General features: G+C 38.0%; 1 protein-coding gene across 1 annotated transcript; it reads right to left on the reverse strand.

Annotated features, from left to right (window-relative positions):
• Positions 1–4,831: 4,831 nt before the first annotated feature.
• Positions 4,832–16,273, reverse strand: LOC121320896 (ras-related protein Rap-2a). The gene is made up of 2 exons (XM_041259662.1): positions 15,316–16,273; positions 4,832–7,612 (listed from the first exon to the last, which is right to left on the reverse strand). The coding sequence occupies exons 1-2, from the start codon at positions 15,627–15,629 to the stop codon at positions 7,378–7,380; spliced, it is 549 nt and encodes a 182-aa protein (XP_041115596.1). The 5' UTR covers positions 15,630–16,273; the 3' UTR covers positions 4,832–7,377.
• Between the last annotated feature and the right edge of the window lie 498 nt (positions 16,274–16,771).

Below are 16,771 nucleotides of genomic sequence, written 5' to 3' on the forward strand. Positions count from 1 at the left end.
CATTTATATAATGAAATGTATTTGAGATGAAGAAAAAATTGGGTTTTCATATATTAGCCGGGAAGTGCATACACTGAACGTGGGATTATATAGTGAACTGGTGACACCTGGAAAACAGCAGCAAGCAGAGCTTGCATTGCTGACTTTAATCACTGCAGATGTGAACAGTACCCTGCCAGAGAGATCCGCAAAAGAGCTATGTTGGAAAACAAGCACCATTACAAGTTATTTTAAAATGATCCAGGCACTACTGGGTTTGGCAAAAGAGCAATAAGGGGAACAATATGGAGTGTGTGTAGCTGTGGCCTGTGGTGTATTAGAAGCTTGTGCAACAAAGCAACATGTTACTGAACAACGTTAAATTTAAAGCACATACAACAACTATATTAAAAACCTTCCTGAGAGTGTCCTCTAACTAGAGGCAACATTCAAGTGAAGAACCAGTTCCAGGAATAGCATCGCTGTGAGAGCAATTTGACACTAAACAAGAACCCAGGTACCTATACTGACAGGATGAACGGTAATTTGGCGCAAACAATGCATTTCTGGTTGTCTATCATTTATAAAGATCTGCAGCTAAACATTAACACATGAACCTTTTGTACTGAAGTAGTGTACTTTTTAAAAATAAATCATGCTAATTGTTTTCTGTGTCAGCTGTTTTCTTTGGTGTAACTGTCTTTCACAGAATAGCACCTGGGAGTAGAAAGCAGTGCCAATGACTTCTTCACCTCAACGATTCTCTTCCTTCGGCTATCTCTTTCAACTGATTGAAAAACTAGCCAGAGGCACATTGTCACTCATTGTTGTCATAAAGCTGACTTATTGTCAACAAACAAATGGCTTCCATGATTAAGTTACGAGACTTTAGTCATTGCTGAAATGGTCCATGATCCACTCTTGCATCATTACCTCTTTACAGGGCTGACCTTTTTGGTCTATAACATGGGCCTTTTTGCAGATGTGAAATATTTTTGGACAGATTTAAATGACTGCGCTGCTACAGTTCAGGGATATCAAGACTATAGTAAGCATTGTAAATCCCAAAACCTGAATTGGAATAACACCTAACACCCCTCTAGAAGCATTATGAATATCATTAATGTGGTGTTAGACAAAAGCCGTTTGTTTTATAGACACCTATAATATGCCAATTACTGGATGCAGCAAAATACAATGCTAATTGTTTTAAAGTCAGTTGGTGGTACAGATATGCAAGTCAATGCACTGCAAGATACTATCCACCTTCTATAGAGGAGGCGATGGTTGGGGGATCAACATGATTAATGCTTATGACGGGAAAGAGGAGAACAACAGTGCATTCAGTATTACTGCAGACCCGATGTTAAGATACAAGATGTCACGTGATGCTTGTAGGTGGCTACTGTTAAACCAGCACGTGAAATGTACCGAGCTGCTCAACCCTTCCTATTAAACACAGATTTATTCTGATGATGCTGTGTAATTATCTGTGTACCAAGCAACAATGATCTAAATTTATCTTCAACTGCACTGTGCTTGACAGATCTTTTTTGTGCCCACTAAATAGTAAGCTACAAAATAAAATGCAATAAGACAATGTTACACAGCTGGAGCAACCTTCTGTCTGCCCAAACCCTGTGAAGAGGAAATAGTGGAGACGTGATTAGGTCACACTTTACACATTTATGCTGTCAACGGGGCAACTGCTTATCCTATTGTCATGAAACTTAGCAGTAACATTATTTAGTTGAAGTTATTGAAACTATCAGGGTGGTGGGGGGCAGTCTGCATATCAGATTGTGATGAAGCACTTCTTTGCTAATTCTTATTTTATACTGTTCTGCAATGGTGTTGGGATCTGTCACAGTCATGAGAGTTTTTATCAAACTAATAGCTCTGTACTGAAATCTGTGGCGATGGGTGATGGATGTCACTGACATTCTTGTTGTAACTAGTTTTGTTTGTCTTATATATTAATGCTTCCAATTCCAAATCCCTTGACAGGCACCACCTTAGCTTTCCCGCATCAATATTTTAAATAAATCAATCAATACTAACGCAAAACATTAAGCAATGCATGCCTACACCTCAAGCAGCTTTGTTTTAGGCCTCACTACATACAGCAGGTAACCAAGATGCAGCTTCGTCATGTGCTTGGATAAGGGACCTCTATCATCTAGAAAAGAAGCAATATCCTCTTTAGGACACAACTCAATCAATAGGCACAGGAGGCAGTGCTGTTGAAAACATAGGGCTGTTTCATAGACCTGGATTAGTTTGAAATCAGCTGACAGTTTTACAAATCTTCAGTCAACGTGCTTATGTAAAAATTGCCATTTTATTGTAGCCATAATATCTAATCAGGTAACTAAGACAAACCTGAAAACACATGCCATGTTTTTTATGTTTTGTAGATCTTTATTTTTTTTTTTTTTTTGCCTAACTCAATTTTCCTGTTTGAATCTATTCTACGTGTGTAGATAAATGAACAAACAAGCGAGAAATGCTACGAAAAAATATCATCAAGCTTGGTGTGCTGTGAATTAGTGGCCAACTGCTGTAGCAACAGGGCTGGGTGAAAAGCACATTATTTATTTATTTATTTATTTATTTGCAGACACCCTTATCTAGGGTGACTTACAATTGTTACAAAATGGTTATTTTTTTATTTATTTTTTTGGTTTGCATAATCCTGGAGCAAATAAATTCTATCGTTAAATATATAGTAAAGTGGAGTAATAGGCCAGTTCCCAAGATGAGAGAGAAGAAAAAAACAACCAGTATTTATATTATAGACATTTACAACAACAACCAAAAAAGTAGCTTTTTGGCTGCTGAGAAACCAAGAATTGTGTAATTATCCTAAAATAACATGATCAAAAATAAAACTGGGTACATTCTACATCTCACATTATATAGAAATATGTAATCCATAAAAAGCAAAGATAAAAATACAAAAGGATAAAAGTAATGAGGACTAGCACAAACTGTAGAATTAGGAACACATCGTTCCAATCAAAATGTTAAAAAAAACCTGCTGAGGATATTTGGCAGACAGATGATAATCACGTGACAGTGCAATAGTGTGCTGCTGGTTCCCATGGTTAAATCTTTCATACAATTATCTTGAAACAGTACATTTTGAGGCATACTGACACTGCTGTTGCAAACATTATGAAAAAAATGAAAGCAGTCATCCCAAACTGCTATTTTAAGGCAGCTCTTGAAAATGTGTTTTTTCTTTAATTTTTTTTTTTAGAAATCCTAGGATTCCCCCTCCCACTTTTCTGTATACTTAAAAAAGTGAATACATTTAATTGCCAAATAAACACATTAAACCTGCATGGTGGTGAGAGGTGGAGAAACCTGCAGTAGGAAATAAACTTGATAAATAATGAAACGAGAACAGAGAATGATACAGAACACTCACTGTAAATGGAATTTGCCTACGTGAATGATGTCGTTGTTTCACTAAAGTAATGGAACCACCACAGGATCTATTTTCACATGGTTATTCCCTCCCATGTGTATTCTATCCTAGTAGGCCGACTGGTTCATGTTTAAACACAGTCATCTTTTAATATCTATCACATCTCATAATGCTAAACTACATTCTGAAAGTTGTTTATAGGATTCAGTACACATTGAAAAAACAAGAATGCAGCAAGACAAGTTTATTTCTGCAAATATACCTCATGGTACAGAACGTAGTTCCATTATAGGAGAAACAACTTCCATAGTAAAGATTTCATTTTTGACAGGCAAAATTCCCCATCTAATAGAACCATGTTCTTTCATGAAAAAGTAGATGGGAAATGATCACTTTAGTGTTTTAGTTAAAGATAAATAATACTATACTATCACCAGCAGATTAGCTGTACCCCCCCCCACCCTCCCCCCTCCACTACCCCGCCTCCAGAGCCCACTCCTTCTCCACACTTGCCCCTCAGTGGTGGAATGACCTACGCACGGATATCAGGACTGCTCAGTCCCTGACTACCTTCCAACGACTCCTCAAGACACACCTGTTCAGACAGCATCTGTAAACCTCACCTCTCGACTATACTGGACTATATGGCACCCAATTGTACCAGTACTTGCATCAGCTTGTACTTGCACTGAACTGCTCCATACCTTGCCGTATTCTACTACTGCTCTCAATTATACCTACTTCCTGTATCTTGTGCTTGACTTCACTCTTATAGGTATCTGTATTCACATTGTTTTGTAATTGCTCTTATTGAAATCATTCTCATCCATTCATTGTACGTATTGCATGCACATACTGGACTCATATAAGGAAATATTTTTAATACAAGTTAACTGCTCTTAGTCGAACCCGCTCTTACATGTAATTATTTACTGTGTTCTCTGTTTTTGCTCTTATTTGAATTTTATATTTTGCTACTGATTTTATTGTATTTTACAACTGCTCTTACCTGTATGATATTCTGCATTGTGATATTTTACAATGTGATACTTTATACTGTAATATTTTGTAACAATTGTCGACCTGGATAAGAGCGTCTGCTAATAAATAAGTATTAATAAAAATAATACCATCATACTGTTGATGTACATTAGTTTCAAGGTAATTTCAGTATCCCGAAAAAAAAAAAAAAAGATTCTGCAATGCCTACTTAGTTAAGATACAGAAAATACTGCAATGCCTAGTTAGTTAAGATACAGTTATAAAAATAGTAGTACTGTTCTAGCGGGATCTCACTATTACCACCAAAGGGAGCACAATTTCAACAGAGATGGTCCTTCCAGAAAGAGCACTTCAAAACTGTGTTGATTTTGACAGGGACTGACAAAGATTGCACGGTCACATCAACAGTCCTTGGCGCATGTAAATCTTAACATGGTAAGACTCTGCTTACTGTTGAAATGTAAACCAAAATGGGATTCTTAATTAGGCTAACCCCAGGAGATGCAACAATTTTTTCTTCTGCAATTTGCTTTGACCGCAAGGGACTTGACAAAGTAACACAGAAAATCAGTGGTGGCGTAGAAATGCAAACCAGCAACTACAGGCATTTTAATCCTTAAATAATCCTTAAGGACCACCTAGTAAATCCCTATCACGAGTTCCTATATTATATGTGTTTTATTGTAACGCTGCTCCAAAAGAGACAATATATTGTATGTGTTTTATTGGAACGCTGCTCCAAAAGAGAGAAAAAAAAGACAGATACTGCATTTGGCTCTTTGTTAGTTTTATTATTAATATGAATTCAGTCTTTATATATCACTGTGATTTGTTCTTGACATAAGGAACCCTTTTAAATTTAGCCTTTAAACTTGGAATCAAAATGTGTCCTTCGATTTATATTGCTGCATGCACATTTGCGAAACTGTATACAGTGATCAATGGACAGCACCGGGCATCAAGTTAAAGCATTTCAAATGGCTCCAGTTATTGAAACTATGCAGCATAATCCAGTTTCATGTAGTATTTCAAATTTAATACAAACTTACCCAAAGCCAAGGAACAATTTGTTTTAATCTAAATCCCTGTGTTCACATCAGGTTTGGGGCCAATTTTTAAAATCAATTCCAATTCCTTCGAAGCAATTGGAATTTTTTATTTTACAGACATAATTGTTGTGATTGTTCAATTGCTTTAATTTGAAGCCAATTCATTGAACAGTGACTTCAGCGATTGAAGTAATTTCTTGCCACTCCGAGTGCAATTTTGATCAAGGATGTGTTGGGATTGATTAAAATGGAATGGGAATTGGAAATTTATTAAAAAAAAAAAAAATGGAATTGAAAAACAGGAATTGACCTCAACCCTGGTTCACATTGTGGTTTAAAAGTGTAAATAACTCAATAAAATAAATAAATAAATGCAAAATTAGTAAGAGTTCCATACAATTCTTCACAGGAAAAGTCAAAATAACAAGTTTAGCTTCAGATGTAATGCTTTGTTATTACTGTACTGTGCAACGCTAACAATCTTAACATTGAGGGCAGGGTTTCTTGGTGGCTTGTTAGGAACTGCTGGTACTGTAGAATTGCTCAAGTCATTGTGCCGTACAGTTTAAAAGAAAGCAGCAGAGTCAGGAATGAAGAGTTAAAGAAACAAAAAACTAAACTGGTAAGACAATGTTTTGTTTCGAAGAAAACTGTTTTCGCACAGCCTCTAGCTTCTGAGTTTTTAGATAAGGATCCTGCATGCTGCATTACCAGACTTGACTAATGTGTGTCCTTATTTGTAATTTTTTTTTTAGTAACTAGCTATGCATATGGTTGACCCTACAGAGAATTGCACAATTGTCTTTTGTAGAATGAGCACCTTTTATAAAAAATATATTTACAGCCATTTTGAAGTCCAACCCCTCCCCCAAAACAGAGAAAATTAATCTGAAGAAAACTCATTGGATGGGTTGCATAAGACTAAATTCTGAGCAGTTCACTTTTCCTGCCTGTCCAGATACGATCTTGATAATTCCTTACATTATTTTTTCTTTCTTTGTCAGAATAAGCAAAAGAGGGGTTTAGATTCTGTTTATTCCATTACTTAGACCAAAAAAAAAAAAAAAACTCAGTCCTTAAAAGAAATGGAAAGCTGGATTTTATTATTATTATTTTTTACAGCTTGTTTCATTTTAATGAAATGTGAGAATGCAGAACTAAGTGTCTCTTTCTGTCAACACGGTCTCTGTAAAAACGAATGGCATGTTTTTCAGATGTCTAAGTGTAATAAGAGCGGATGTAGTGTGAAGAAATAAATAAAATAAAAAAACACCAATTGCTGCTTTCTAAAGAAGCCCCATGTTTGTCATTTCTTCTGCAAACACAAAGTAGCACCAGAGACAGGAGGAAGAGCAGGCTGCTTACACAGTCTGAGCACCATGGTAACAAAACCATCCTCGTGTTCATGAAATCCAGGGCTCCGCTCGGTCGGCTTGGACAATCCTCGTCAGGTCACTGAAAAGCTTTCCAAAGTTTTACATGGCTTGTCCTTCCTATGCAGAGGAATCCTCATCAATATGTTTAAAAACCTGGACAACAGTGACAATCTTTCCTCCTGCTTGGGCTGTTTCAGTAGCTTCCCTGTCAATGGAAAGTTTGAGCACCGTAAGGCACCACCAACAGTCCTGAAATGAAAGCGGTTCAAACCGTTTGTGCTGTGTGCGAGATGTGGTGTTTATTTTAGTTGAACAGTCTTTTTCATCATCAGTTTAGATTTTTTTCCGCTTGCTGTGACAGTGTTGGAATGGATTTTGAAAGGATTCAGCGAGTTCTCTGTGTCTGTACAACTGGAGAGCGTCACAGATTATCCACTGGTGAACGCTGGGATTTCTGTCAGCTGTTCAGTGATTCTTTTTGTTCTGGTGCCACTTAAGACTGGTTAACACACTTTAATAGCAGACATTCCACTCCTTGCTATTGTATATTGCAGGAGCAGCAAGGGTCGTCCTTGTCAGGCTGGGATGCGTAGTCCATCTGCCGCACAATCTCAGCAAACACTTCATCTACCATGGTTTTGCTCTTGGCTGAGGTCTCCATGAAAGGGCAGCCCCACTCCTCTGCCAGTGCCTGACCCTCACCTGAGGACACCTCCCGCTCGCTCTCCAAGTCCACCTTGTTTCCAACCAGAATCACTGGCACCTTCTCATACCTGCAAACAGTGCAAAACAGAACATTACTCATGTAATCTGTAGTATTATTAATGATACAATATATAGTATCACCACCAAAAAAGTTAGTTTATATAAATGAACAGTTCAAATCATTCACACAAACGTTTTTCACCACCCAGAATTTTAAGATTGAGACCATTTAAATACTTTTAAAAAATAACTTAAATAAAAAGGATGTTCATTTATACCACGTAATCAAAGAAACTAAAATAATGATACTGCAAAAAGGGAGTAAACCGGAAGTCATAACAGTAGTACAGAATTTCATGTTAGATTTCAAAATGATTTTTCAATTGATCAGTTTTTCACATATAAGTAAATGAAAAACTAAAGAGGTATGTAATTAAATATGTTAACGTAACACTGTTCTGCAGGTTTCATTCAACGCTATGAAGTTAAAATTCTATAAGGTGATGCAACACATGTGGCCATCGCTGTAGGATAGATCTAGAAAAATGTAAAGTAACATCCCATTTAGACTCAAAAGGCTCTAAACATACAGTACATTAGATTAGGGCTGGTGAAACAGATTTGATTTTCTTTAAAAGGCAATTTACAATCAGTTCCAGCTGTAAAGCCCTCTTCTGTTATTTGTGCTATGAAATTTCACTAGTTGTAGAACCTTCTCTGCATACACTGTTGCAACAAAGTGTACTCCACCCCCAATGCACTGAGAACCAATAGGTTCTCTCTTGCACAAAGGAGAGTTAAAAGCTGTCACATTGTCCAAAGCTGTTCTTCAGTTTTCTGTGGTGTTAAAAAGCCCTGGCCTATGCCACCTTAACAAAACATCACCTGCAGCACACCAAATGAATAAAAAGACCAAGACCTATGTTTTTCCTGTTTAATTATCATACAAAAACGCTAAATAGAGGTAATACAAAAAAGCAAACAGTAAAAAAAAAGACACTTGTATGTGCTGTTTTTCATGTTATATTGTAGTAGTTGATGCACTTAACCAGGCTAGCACTGCACGGGAAACGAATAATAAAATGCAGTGATCCCAGAAGAACAGTCAGCAACATTATTCTCAGGGTTTCTTTGAACGCCATACTGCTTGAATATATACAAATAAAGAAGCACATTTTAATATTGTACCACAGCTTGTAACCATGCATGTTTTAAAATCTACATACAGTAGGTCTAAAGCTTTAACAACCCATCTACAGATAAATAAATACATAATGGCTGGGTGGGACATTTGCAGCCTATTTTACTGCACAGCTCTTGTTACCCATGAAAATCAATGATCTATAAATCATCACATCTTCAAATACATACAATAACTTTAACGAGCAGGGCCAGTGGCTCCCAAATACTAACAACACGTCACCAATTCAGAATCACCGAGTGGGACAACTGTTAATTCTGCTATCCTACACTACAAGTTTCTGCACTGGTAGTAGAGTGTTACCAGCCTGAGCAGTCACCATTTGGTGGTAAAATGAAGAACAAATGCTCCACCTGAGGGTAGTGTACATCTGTATTCCTCTTGCGTAGCCAGGACTTTTCAATTGTCAAAGATGTGGCCAAAACACTGCAGTCACTTTGAGAATACTTAAATGCAGGTCTGAAAACCAACCCTTCTATTTTCAATTTGAACTACTCAGACCATCCTATGTATGTTTTTTCTCCTTCCTGCCAAATTTTGTATAGCTGTCCCTTGAGTGATGAATGCTTGCACTCAGTTTTCCTTGAAAGTGCTCCATAGCATAGCTTTCTCAAGCAATAGGATTTTACCCTGTCTGCGTGTCTATGTGGTACAGCAAAAATTAAACATTAAGGGATTTCTCTACTCTGTGTCACGGAGAGTCAGGAAAAAACTCATAACAAGTTGTCTGTCACAATTTTCCTCAGAACACTCATTGTTTATTCAGACCATATTATACTGCACTTCAAACTTCTGCAATTAAAGTCCTGTCAACTATGTCTCGACAAAGAACAGGACAGAACATCAGACTAAAAAGAAAAAAATAAGGTCTTAATGCAATATATAACTACACAGACTTCAAAGACAATTTGAGGTTTCATTTTTTCCAGGGTGGGAAATTTGGTCTGAGTCTTAAATTCGAAGGAATACGATATAGCTGTAACGGAGAAGTGAGGGTTAGCTAATAATTCAAACACATCAGCTTTAATTAGATATGCACGTAATGATGCAGAGCTTTCACAGAATGCACAGAACACAAGAGTTTACAACAATATTCATTAAAATGTCAAATGGAACTATACCCATTTCTCTTCCATGCAGGCAATACAGGGAACAAAATGCTTCAGACCTTATTTACTGCAATATTTTTCATGTATTCTTTGATTTACTGTACCTCAATTGTTCATATACAAATATAAGAACAGAACAAGATTTGTGAGTGAGAGGAGGCCAGTCGGCCCATCAAGCTAGTCTGGTTCCTACTTTTAGTAGTTTTTTGCTCGCAGAACTTTGTCAGTCTGAAAAGGAGTCAACTTCTGCATCAACATTGTGACTACTGTATGTAGTCCATTCCATACCCTCAGCACTCTGTTTGAAGAAGTGTCTCCATCCCTTTGTTCTACTGCAATGCCCTGTTTCCACTGCCCGACTACCACGTTTACAGTCCACTGCTTGACCGAGCTGCTGAGCGCGGCTATCTGCTCAGGTTTTGTATCTTATGCTCTACATACTGTAGCCAAACTTGCTATAAAGAAAGAAAGTGTGTCATCACTTAGCCAGGAGGTGTGCTTCGAAACACAAGACAAAAGGCTGAAGTTGCATTGTATACTTATTTTTGCATTCATTATAAAACAACGACAAAACCTGGTTGTTTATTTGGCCATGCTTCTCCTTCTTAACCAGATTCCTTTTTATTTGTAATGAGCCTACAGTTACATTTATTTATTACCGCAGGTTTGTTTAAAATTTACGAGGGACGACGACAATAGAGAAACCTTCTTAATACGCACCATTTGTTTTCACAAGGTCTCTGAAACAAAATCTTGTTCTTCTGTGTATATGAGTGCAGCTGCAGCTCACAGTGTTTTAGGCATGGCTAACACATTTTCTAGCTAGCTGCACATACAACACCAAGGACAGTGGATTTCTCATCTACTGCCCATGCATACAGTAGTTCTCATTTGTCAGGAAAGATCCCATAAGCAAAGCAGCTCGTTGCTGAAAAGTAAACGTATTAATCCCTAATGGTTATGGCCTGGGGCAGCTAATCGGTTACACTCACCCTCGATTAATACAATCAGTCCTGACACTTGAGCTTCAGACTGATGCAGAATGACAGCACAAAACAAGACAGACAGAAAGCAGAAGGTTAGGGACTTGAGCTGGAGTTGTGCACACTGCTGCTGTACAGTATAGCTCTTACTAGGCACATATTCCTTCAGTGATGAAGCCAAAAATATCAAACTTAACTTGTTTAACTTTCTCCGCTTTGGGCAAAAATTGGCCTTGGCCGATAGTCAATTTCAACGAATGACGTAAATGGAAGAGGCATCGCAAATGGATTGTAATACAGTACACGGGAAAACAGAAAATCAGGAGGAAGCCAGAATAGAGATCTTTCTTTTATTTATTTATTTTTAAACACTGGAACTGTGACCAAACCAAGCTGTTTAATTTATTTCCCATGGACCGACACCAAATGGACTTGTGTATTATTATTATTATTATTATTATTATTATTATTACTGTATGTGAAACAAAAAGTTGTTGTCACACTGGACATGGAGGAGTCTCATGCACTGGTTTCAATTAAAAAAACCCAAAGGCTGGTCCAGTGCAGCCGACCACAGCTGTTCAACACCTGGGCTTCCACTGTAAAAAAACAAAAAACAAACCCATACAAATAAAACCTCCACCACAGCAGCAGAATAGGGGTATTTCCAACTGGTAGCTCACCAAATACCTTTCCCTTTATTCATATATTATTAGATCTCTTAAAATGAAACTGTAGAATTTTACAAGGAAGTCAGCATTTCATGGGAGACACTAACCCACTAGGAGAGCAGAAGCTAAACGCTGTTTTACTCCACTGTAATGTAGGAACTTAACAAGCAATTTAAAACCTTTCAATAGTCCCAACAAATTGACTACTTTCCAGAACCTATTGTTCTTCATTCTTCAAGCTAGTGTTACTAAACAAGTAAATGCTACTCAAAGTGGAATTTCTTCTTGCATCATTGACAACATAGTCATCTTCAATTAACTTATTACTGCATCTTTAATAACACTAACTGGTCCCTCTTTTTCAACGTATAAAGATTGAACAACTTTAGTTTTTTCTAAATTATATTTCAGGATAAAAGTAGCCAGATATAGTGGATGATAACCTGCTGCACCCTTGTACTGTGCCTGTGCAGTAGGTCACATGGTCTGACTGCAGCTAGACCAAAAGGAGAGAGTTTGAACTACAACATAGGAAGGGATTAGGAATCAGAATGCATACAGAGCTCTTGAACACAAGAGGAGGGGTGGGGGCAGTGATACTGTGGCCATTGTCATGACATACTGTAAAACACAACACCAGCTATTGGACATATGCAGCAGCAAAAAGTCTTAGCTCTAGAGCACAGTGTGGTCATATTATTTTTCCTTTACTAGATACTATACTTTCAAATATTAGTCACAGGAGTGTAAAAACTCTTGTTACCTTCGCTTATTTAACTAATTCTCCCTAAACCATGTGCCAAAAGTAGAAAGATTTTCAGTTATTGCTCTTTAATGCGATCCTAATGTTTCAGAAGGCTCACATGAGATTAACAGGTTTTGGCAAATGAGAAAATTCTCCTGTTTAGCTTGTACTCTAGCCTGAAGATGATCAGGTCACTCACTTCAAATAAGAAACAGCTATCATCTCTCCCCACAGCCACCAATTTACACTGCAGTCAATTTTTACATTGGTATGCAAATGCTTTGAACATACCCCTGGATTTATCAAAGGTTTGCCCCGTTCCATTGTTTTCCCCCCACCCCTCCTCCAGAATGTAAACCTTGTGTAGGCTACTAAACACTTACAACTACAGTACAGCAATGATGTGCCTTTAGTCAAGGTGTCTGCAGTTGAGTCCCCTCTTCCCCAGGACTGCCCTTCCCACGCTAATTATAAAGTCATAATATCATGTGCACTGCCTTGGGGGAATTCCAGGATCCCTTGCAGTTCCAGTCTCATCTAATTTGTTCTGTTCAGCGTATCTTCCTCCTCATTTGGTCACTACAACAGTTTGACTGGTTCTCTCAGAAACTGGGATTTATATGGATTTATATGAAGGTTGCAAACGAGAAGAGGCCATTTCGCCCATCTTGCTCGTTTGGTTGTTAGCAGCTTATTGATCCTAGAATCTCAACAAGCAGCTACTTGAAGGATCCCAGGGTGTCAGCTTCAACAACATTACTGGGTAGCTGGTTCCAGACTCCCACAATTCTCTTTGTAAAAAAGTGCCTTCTATTTTCTGTTCTGAATGCCCCTTTATCTAATCTCCATTTGTGACGCCCGGTCTTTTAGAATTTTGAATGCTTGAATCAGATCACCCTGTAGTCTTATTTATTCAAGACTGAATAGATTCAATTCTTTTAGCCTGTCTGCATATGACATGCCTTTTAAACCAGGAATAATTTTGGTTGTTCTTCTTTGCACTCTTTCTACAGCAGCAATATCCTTTTTGTAGTGAGGTGACCAGAACTGAACACAATATTCTAGATGAGGTCTTACTAATGCATTGCAAAGTTTTAACATTACTTCCCTTGATTAAAAAATTCAACACGTTTCACTTATATATCCAAGCATTTTGTTTACCTTTTATAGCTTCCCCACATTATCTAGATGAAGACATTTCTGAGTCAACATAGACAGATTTCTTCTTCAATATGGTATTTATAGTAAACATTTTTATTGCCTGCGTGCACTACCTTACACTTTTCCATATTAAATATAATTTGCCATGTGTCTGCCCAGTTCTGAATACTGTCTAGATCCTTTTGAACGACCTTTGCTGCTGCAAGTGTTTGCCATGCCTCCTATTTGTGTCAAATGCAAATTTAAAGTTTTCTTACTATACCAGAATCCAAGTCATTAATGTAGATTAGGAAGAGCAGAGTACCCAATACTGACCACTGTGGTACTCCACTGGTTACCTCGCTCCATTTTGAGGTTTCTCCTCTAATCAGTATTTTGTTTTCTACCTGATAACCACTTGTTAATCCAGAAGCAGACAAAATGGTACCGTACTGTACCACTCGTGCGTACAAAACATTGCAAATAATTGTAGCGCAACAGACAGAACCCTGGCCATGGCAGACATTGCATCATTCCACGATCCACCAAAGTGTGCTTTGCAAAGCTTAGCAATGTGTGCGACGATTGTATGGTGATTAAAACTGTCAAATTCTGTAATCCAAGTCAGGCTTACAACACATGCATTTACATGTTTCCTGTCTTAAGTATCTCCAGATCACATTATGCGAATGGATATTTGTTCTCCACTATGAACATTATTAATATTAGCGTTCTGTTCTGGCTGATACAAATCTTTGCGTCTCTGTATTGCTCTTGCCAAGTTCACCTGTAACTCAAGGACCTTCAGGACTTGCCACTTCTCCCACTTACCGTGAGTACTAGCTGATTATAAAAGGTACGGTATGTAAATTGACTATTTCTTATTTGTCAGACATTTTTATTTTTAATCCACTTGAATGAGAAAGCAGTGACTCAGTTCAGTTTTTTTTCTTCTGGTGCTTCAGTTTTGTTTGCTACCACTTGCTTCGTTTTTGCAATGGTTAAACATAATATTTGGCTCTGCTAACACAGATACATACAAATACAGTAGTTATACAATTCTATGGTCATGGCAGGGAAAGAACTCCTGCAGTAACAAATCAGTAAAGAAGGCAGACTAGTAAAAATGAGACAGAGTTTTGATTCCCCCAAAAACTCCTCTAAGCCAACAACACGTGCAAAAGCTATATTTGCGTAGCTCTGTATTTCTTTGTGGTGTGGAGTGAAAATTTGCTCTGTACCTTGACCTTCCTGTAACCAAGATTTCTGGAGCGTCACTAAAATAACAGGAGTAGCCCTGTGCTTCGTTTGAGCTTCACTTGTGTGCACAGACCCCCCCCTACCCATATAAACATACATATACTGTACATACACACACCACTTAATACTTTTATACATTGATTTCATTTTGCTTTTTTAAAGTTCTAATTCAACACATTTAACATGAGGTTCTGTTGCGAATGTGTCCTATTTCTTGTAAGCACACGTCACTCACACAGCAAACACAGAAACACTGAACAAATATGAAATGAGCAATCACTTGAAGTGTGAGCTGGTCGTAGATGAAGCCATGTGTTGCAGGCACCCTCTCTGTGATGTAGCAGTATGCATGAAGTGTACGTTGTCCATGCCAGTCTTTCCTTGGGTTCTATAATGATGACAGACTCATGCCTGCACTTTACTATTTATGACATGAGTTTGACAGTGTAGTTCAGGCTCTGTAAGCAAGCATCTCCATTTCATATTTGACTTACACACCGAGACAAATTCATACAGCGTAAAAAGTTCGTGACTGAATGGTATGTAACCGTCACTTACAAGTTTGGAATTGGCAGCCGCATGTGCGGACAAGCAGACGTTCCTTCAGGCAGCAATAACACAGCTCGGCTTTAAGTGATAAAAGCATGTTTACATTCGGGTACCTTTTTACTCGGATGATCTGGTCCCTCATAGGTTTGATATCTTGGAAACTCTGCTGGTTGACCAGACTGTAGACCAGGATGAAGCCCTGTCCGTTTTTGATGTAGAGGTCCCTCATGGAGGCGAACTGCTCTGTGCCAGCTGTGTCTAGGATCTCCAGGACAGAAGGCGACGAATCCACCTCTATTTCCTTGCGGTAGAAATCCTCGATGGTTGGGTCGTATTTCTCTATAAAGGTTCCAGTCACAAACTGCACAGTCAAAGCGGATTTCCCGACCCCGCCGCTCCCCAGCACCACCACTTTATACTCGCGCATTGTTTCCGATCAAGAACCACAATTACAGTGGGAAATAATAATAAAACAATATTAAATATTCTGTCGTTAATATTAAAATCTAAAATAAACTTCTAAAAAGGATATTTAATATAATTATTTTTACCCCTGCAAAATATATGTATAATGTATGTACTGCATGTTTAATCACAACACAAAGCACTACATTACATATAATGGCTCACATTACCACTAATAAATATTATTCGAGTGTAACGTGCAAATATGCTCCAAGGAACAGAAAAAATATCTTGAAATAACTTGCACTTTTTAAAAAAAAAAAAATGTTTATCTTGTCTACATGAAAACAAAACGTGCTTAACCAAGCACGGCCCTTGTAATACTCGGAAACCAAAAACAGGTCCGGCGTTGAGTTATAAAAAAAAAAAAAAAATATATATATATATATATATATATTTCTAAAAAGCGCAGTATCCGTGTTTGCTTTTTATCTCCACTTTCATCTCTCCCTGTCCCTGTCCCTGTCTCTCCCACCCTCACACCAATACATTCCCATCCGCCATACTCTCAGGCAGAGAGACCCACAGCCGCGTACCCCTTCAGTCTTCACTCGGCTTCCGTACCTGGGTGAGGGCTGTGTTATTCAAACATGACAGATTGCTACACTAACCAATCGCAGCTTTGGCTCAGGATAAACCGCGCCCTTCATAATCAAAACTATTTTGGTTGTAGCCAATTGTAGTTCGCTGGGTTGGATTCCCGTTGTTAAATTTGGAAATCTTCTGATTCGCTACAGAGAGTCATGACGAACCCAGCGCTTGCGACCAACCAGAGGAGTGGTTTTGGGACGTGTTTCCAAGAGAAGAAAAATACGCTGGATGCTGTTGCTATGGCAACAGAAGAAGAGCTTTTGCAGTCCTTACAAAGGTACCGCCACATGTTCCTGTCAAGACCCTTCGGTTATCATATTATTATTAATAAAACAATGAATAATCCTGTCCCAACACCGAAACCGTAAACCTAAGGTCAGTATTCTATATTGCAGCCATTACACTTCTAAAGTAGTTCTTGTTTGGAAGTGAAGAAGCGTTTTTGTTATTTAAAAAAAAAAAAAAAAAAAGTGACCGAAGGTGCTGACTTCCTCAATTGTCTCGACAGGAACA

This window comes from Polyodon spathula, chromosome 9, assembly GCF_017654505.1.
Source record: "Polyodon spathula isolate WHYD16114869_AA chromosome 9, ASM1765450v1, whole genome shotgun sequence".
In the NCBI taxonomy this organism is placed as follows: Eukaryota; Metazoa; Chordata; class Actinopteri; order Acipenseriformes; family Polyodontidae; genus Polyodon; species Polyodon spathula.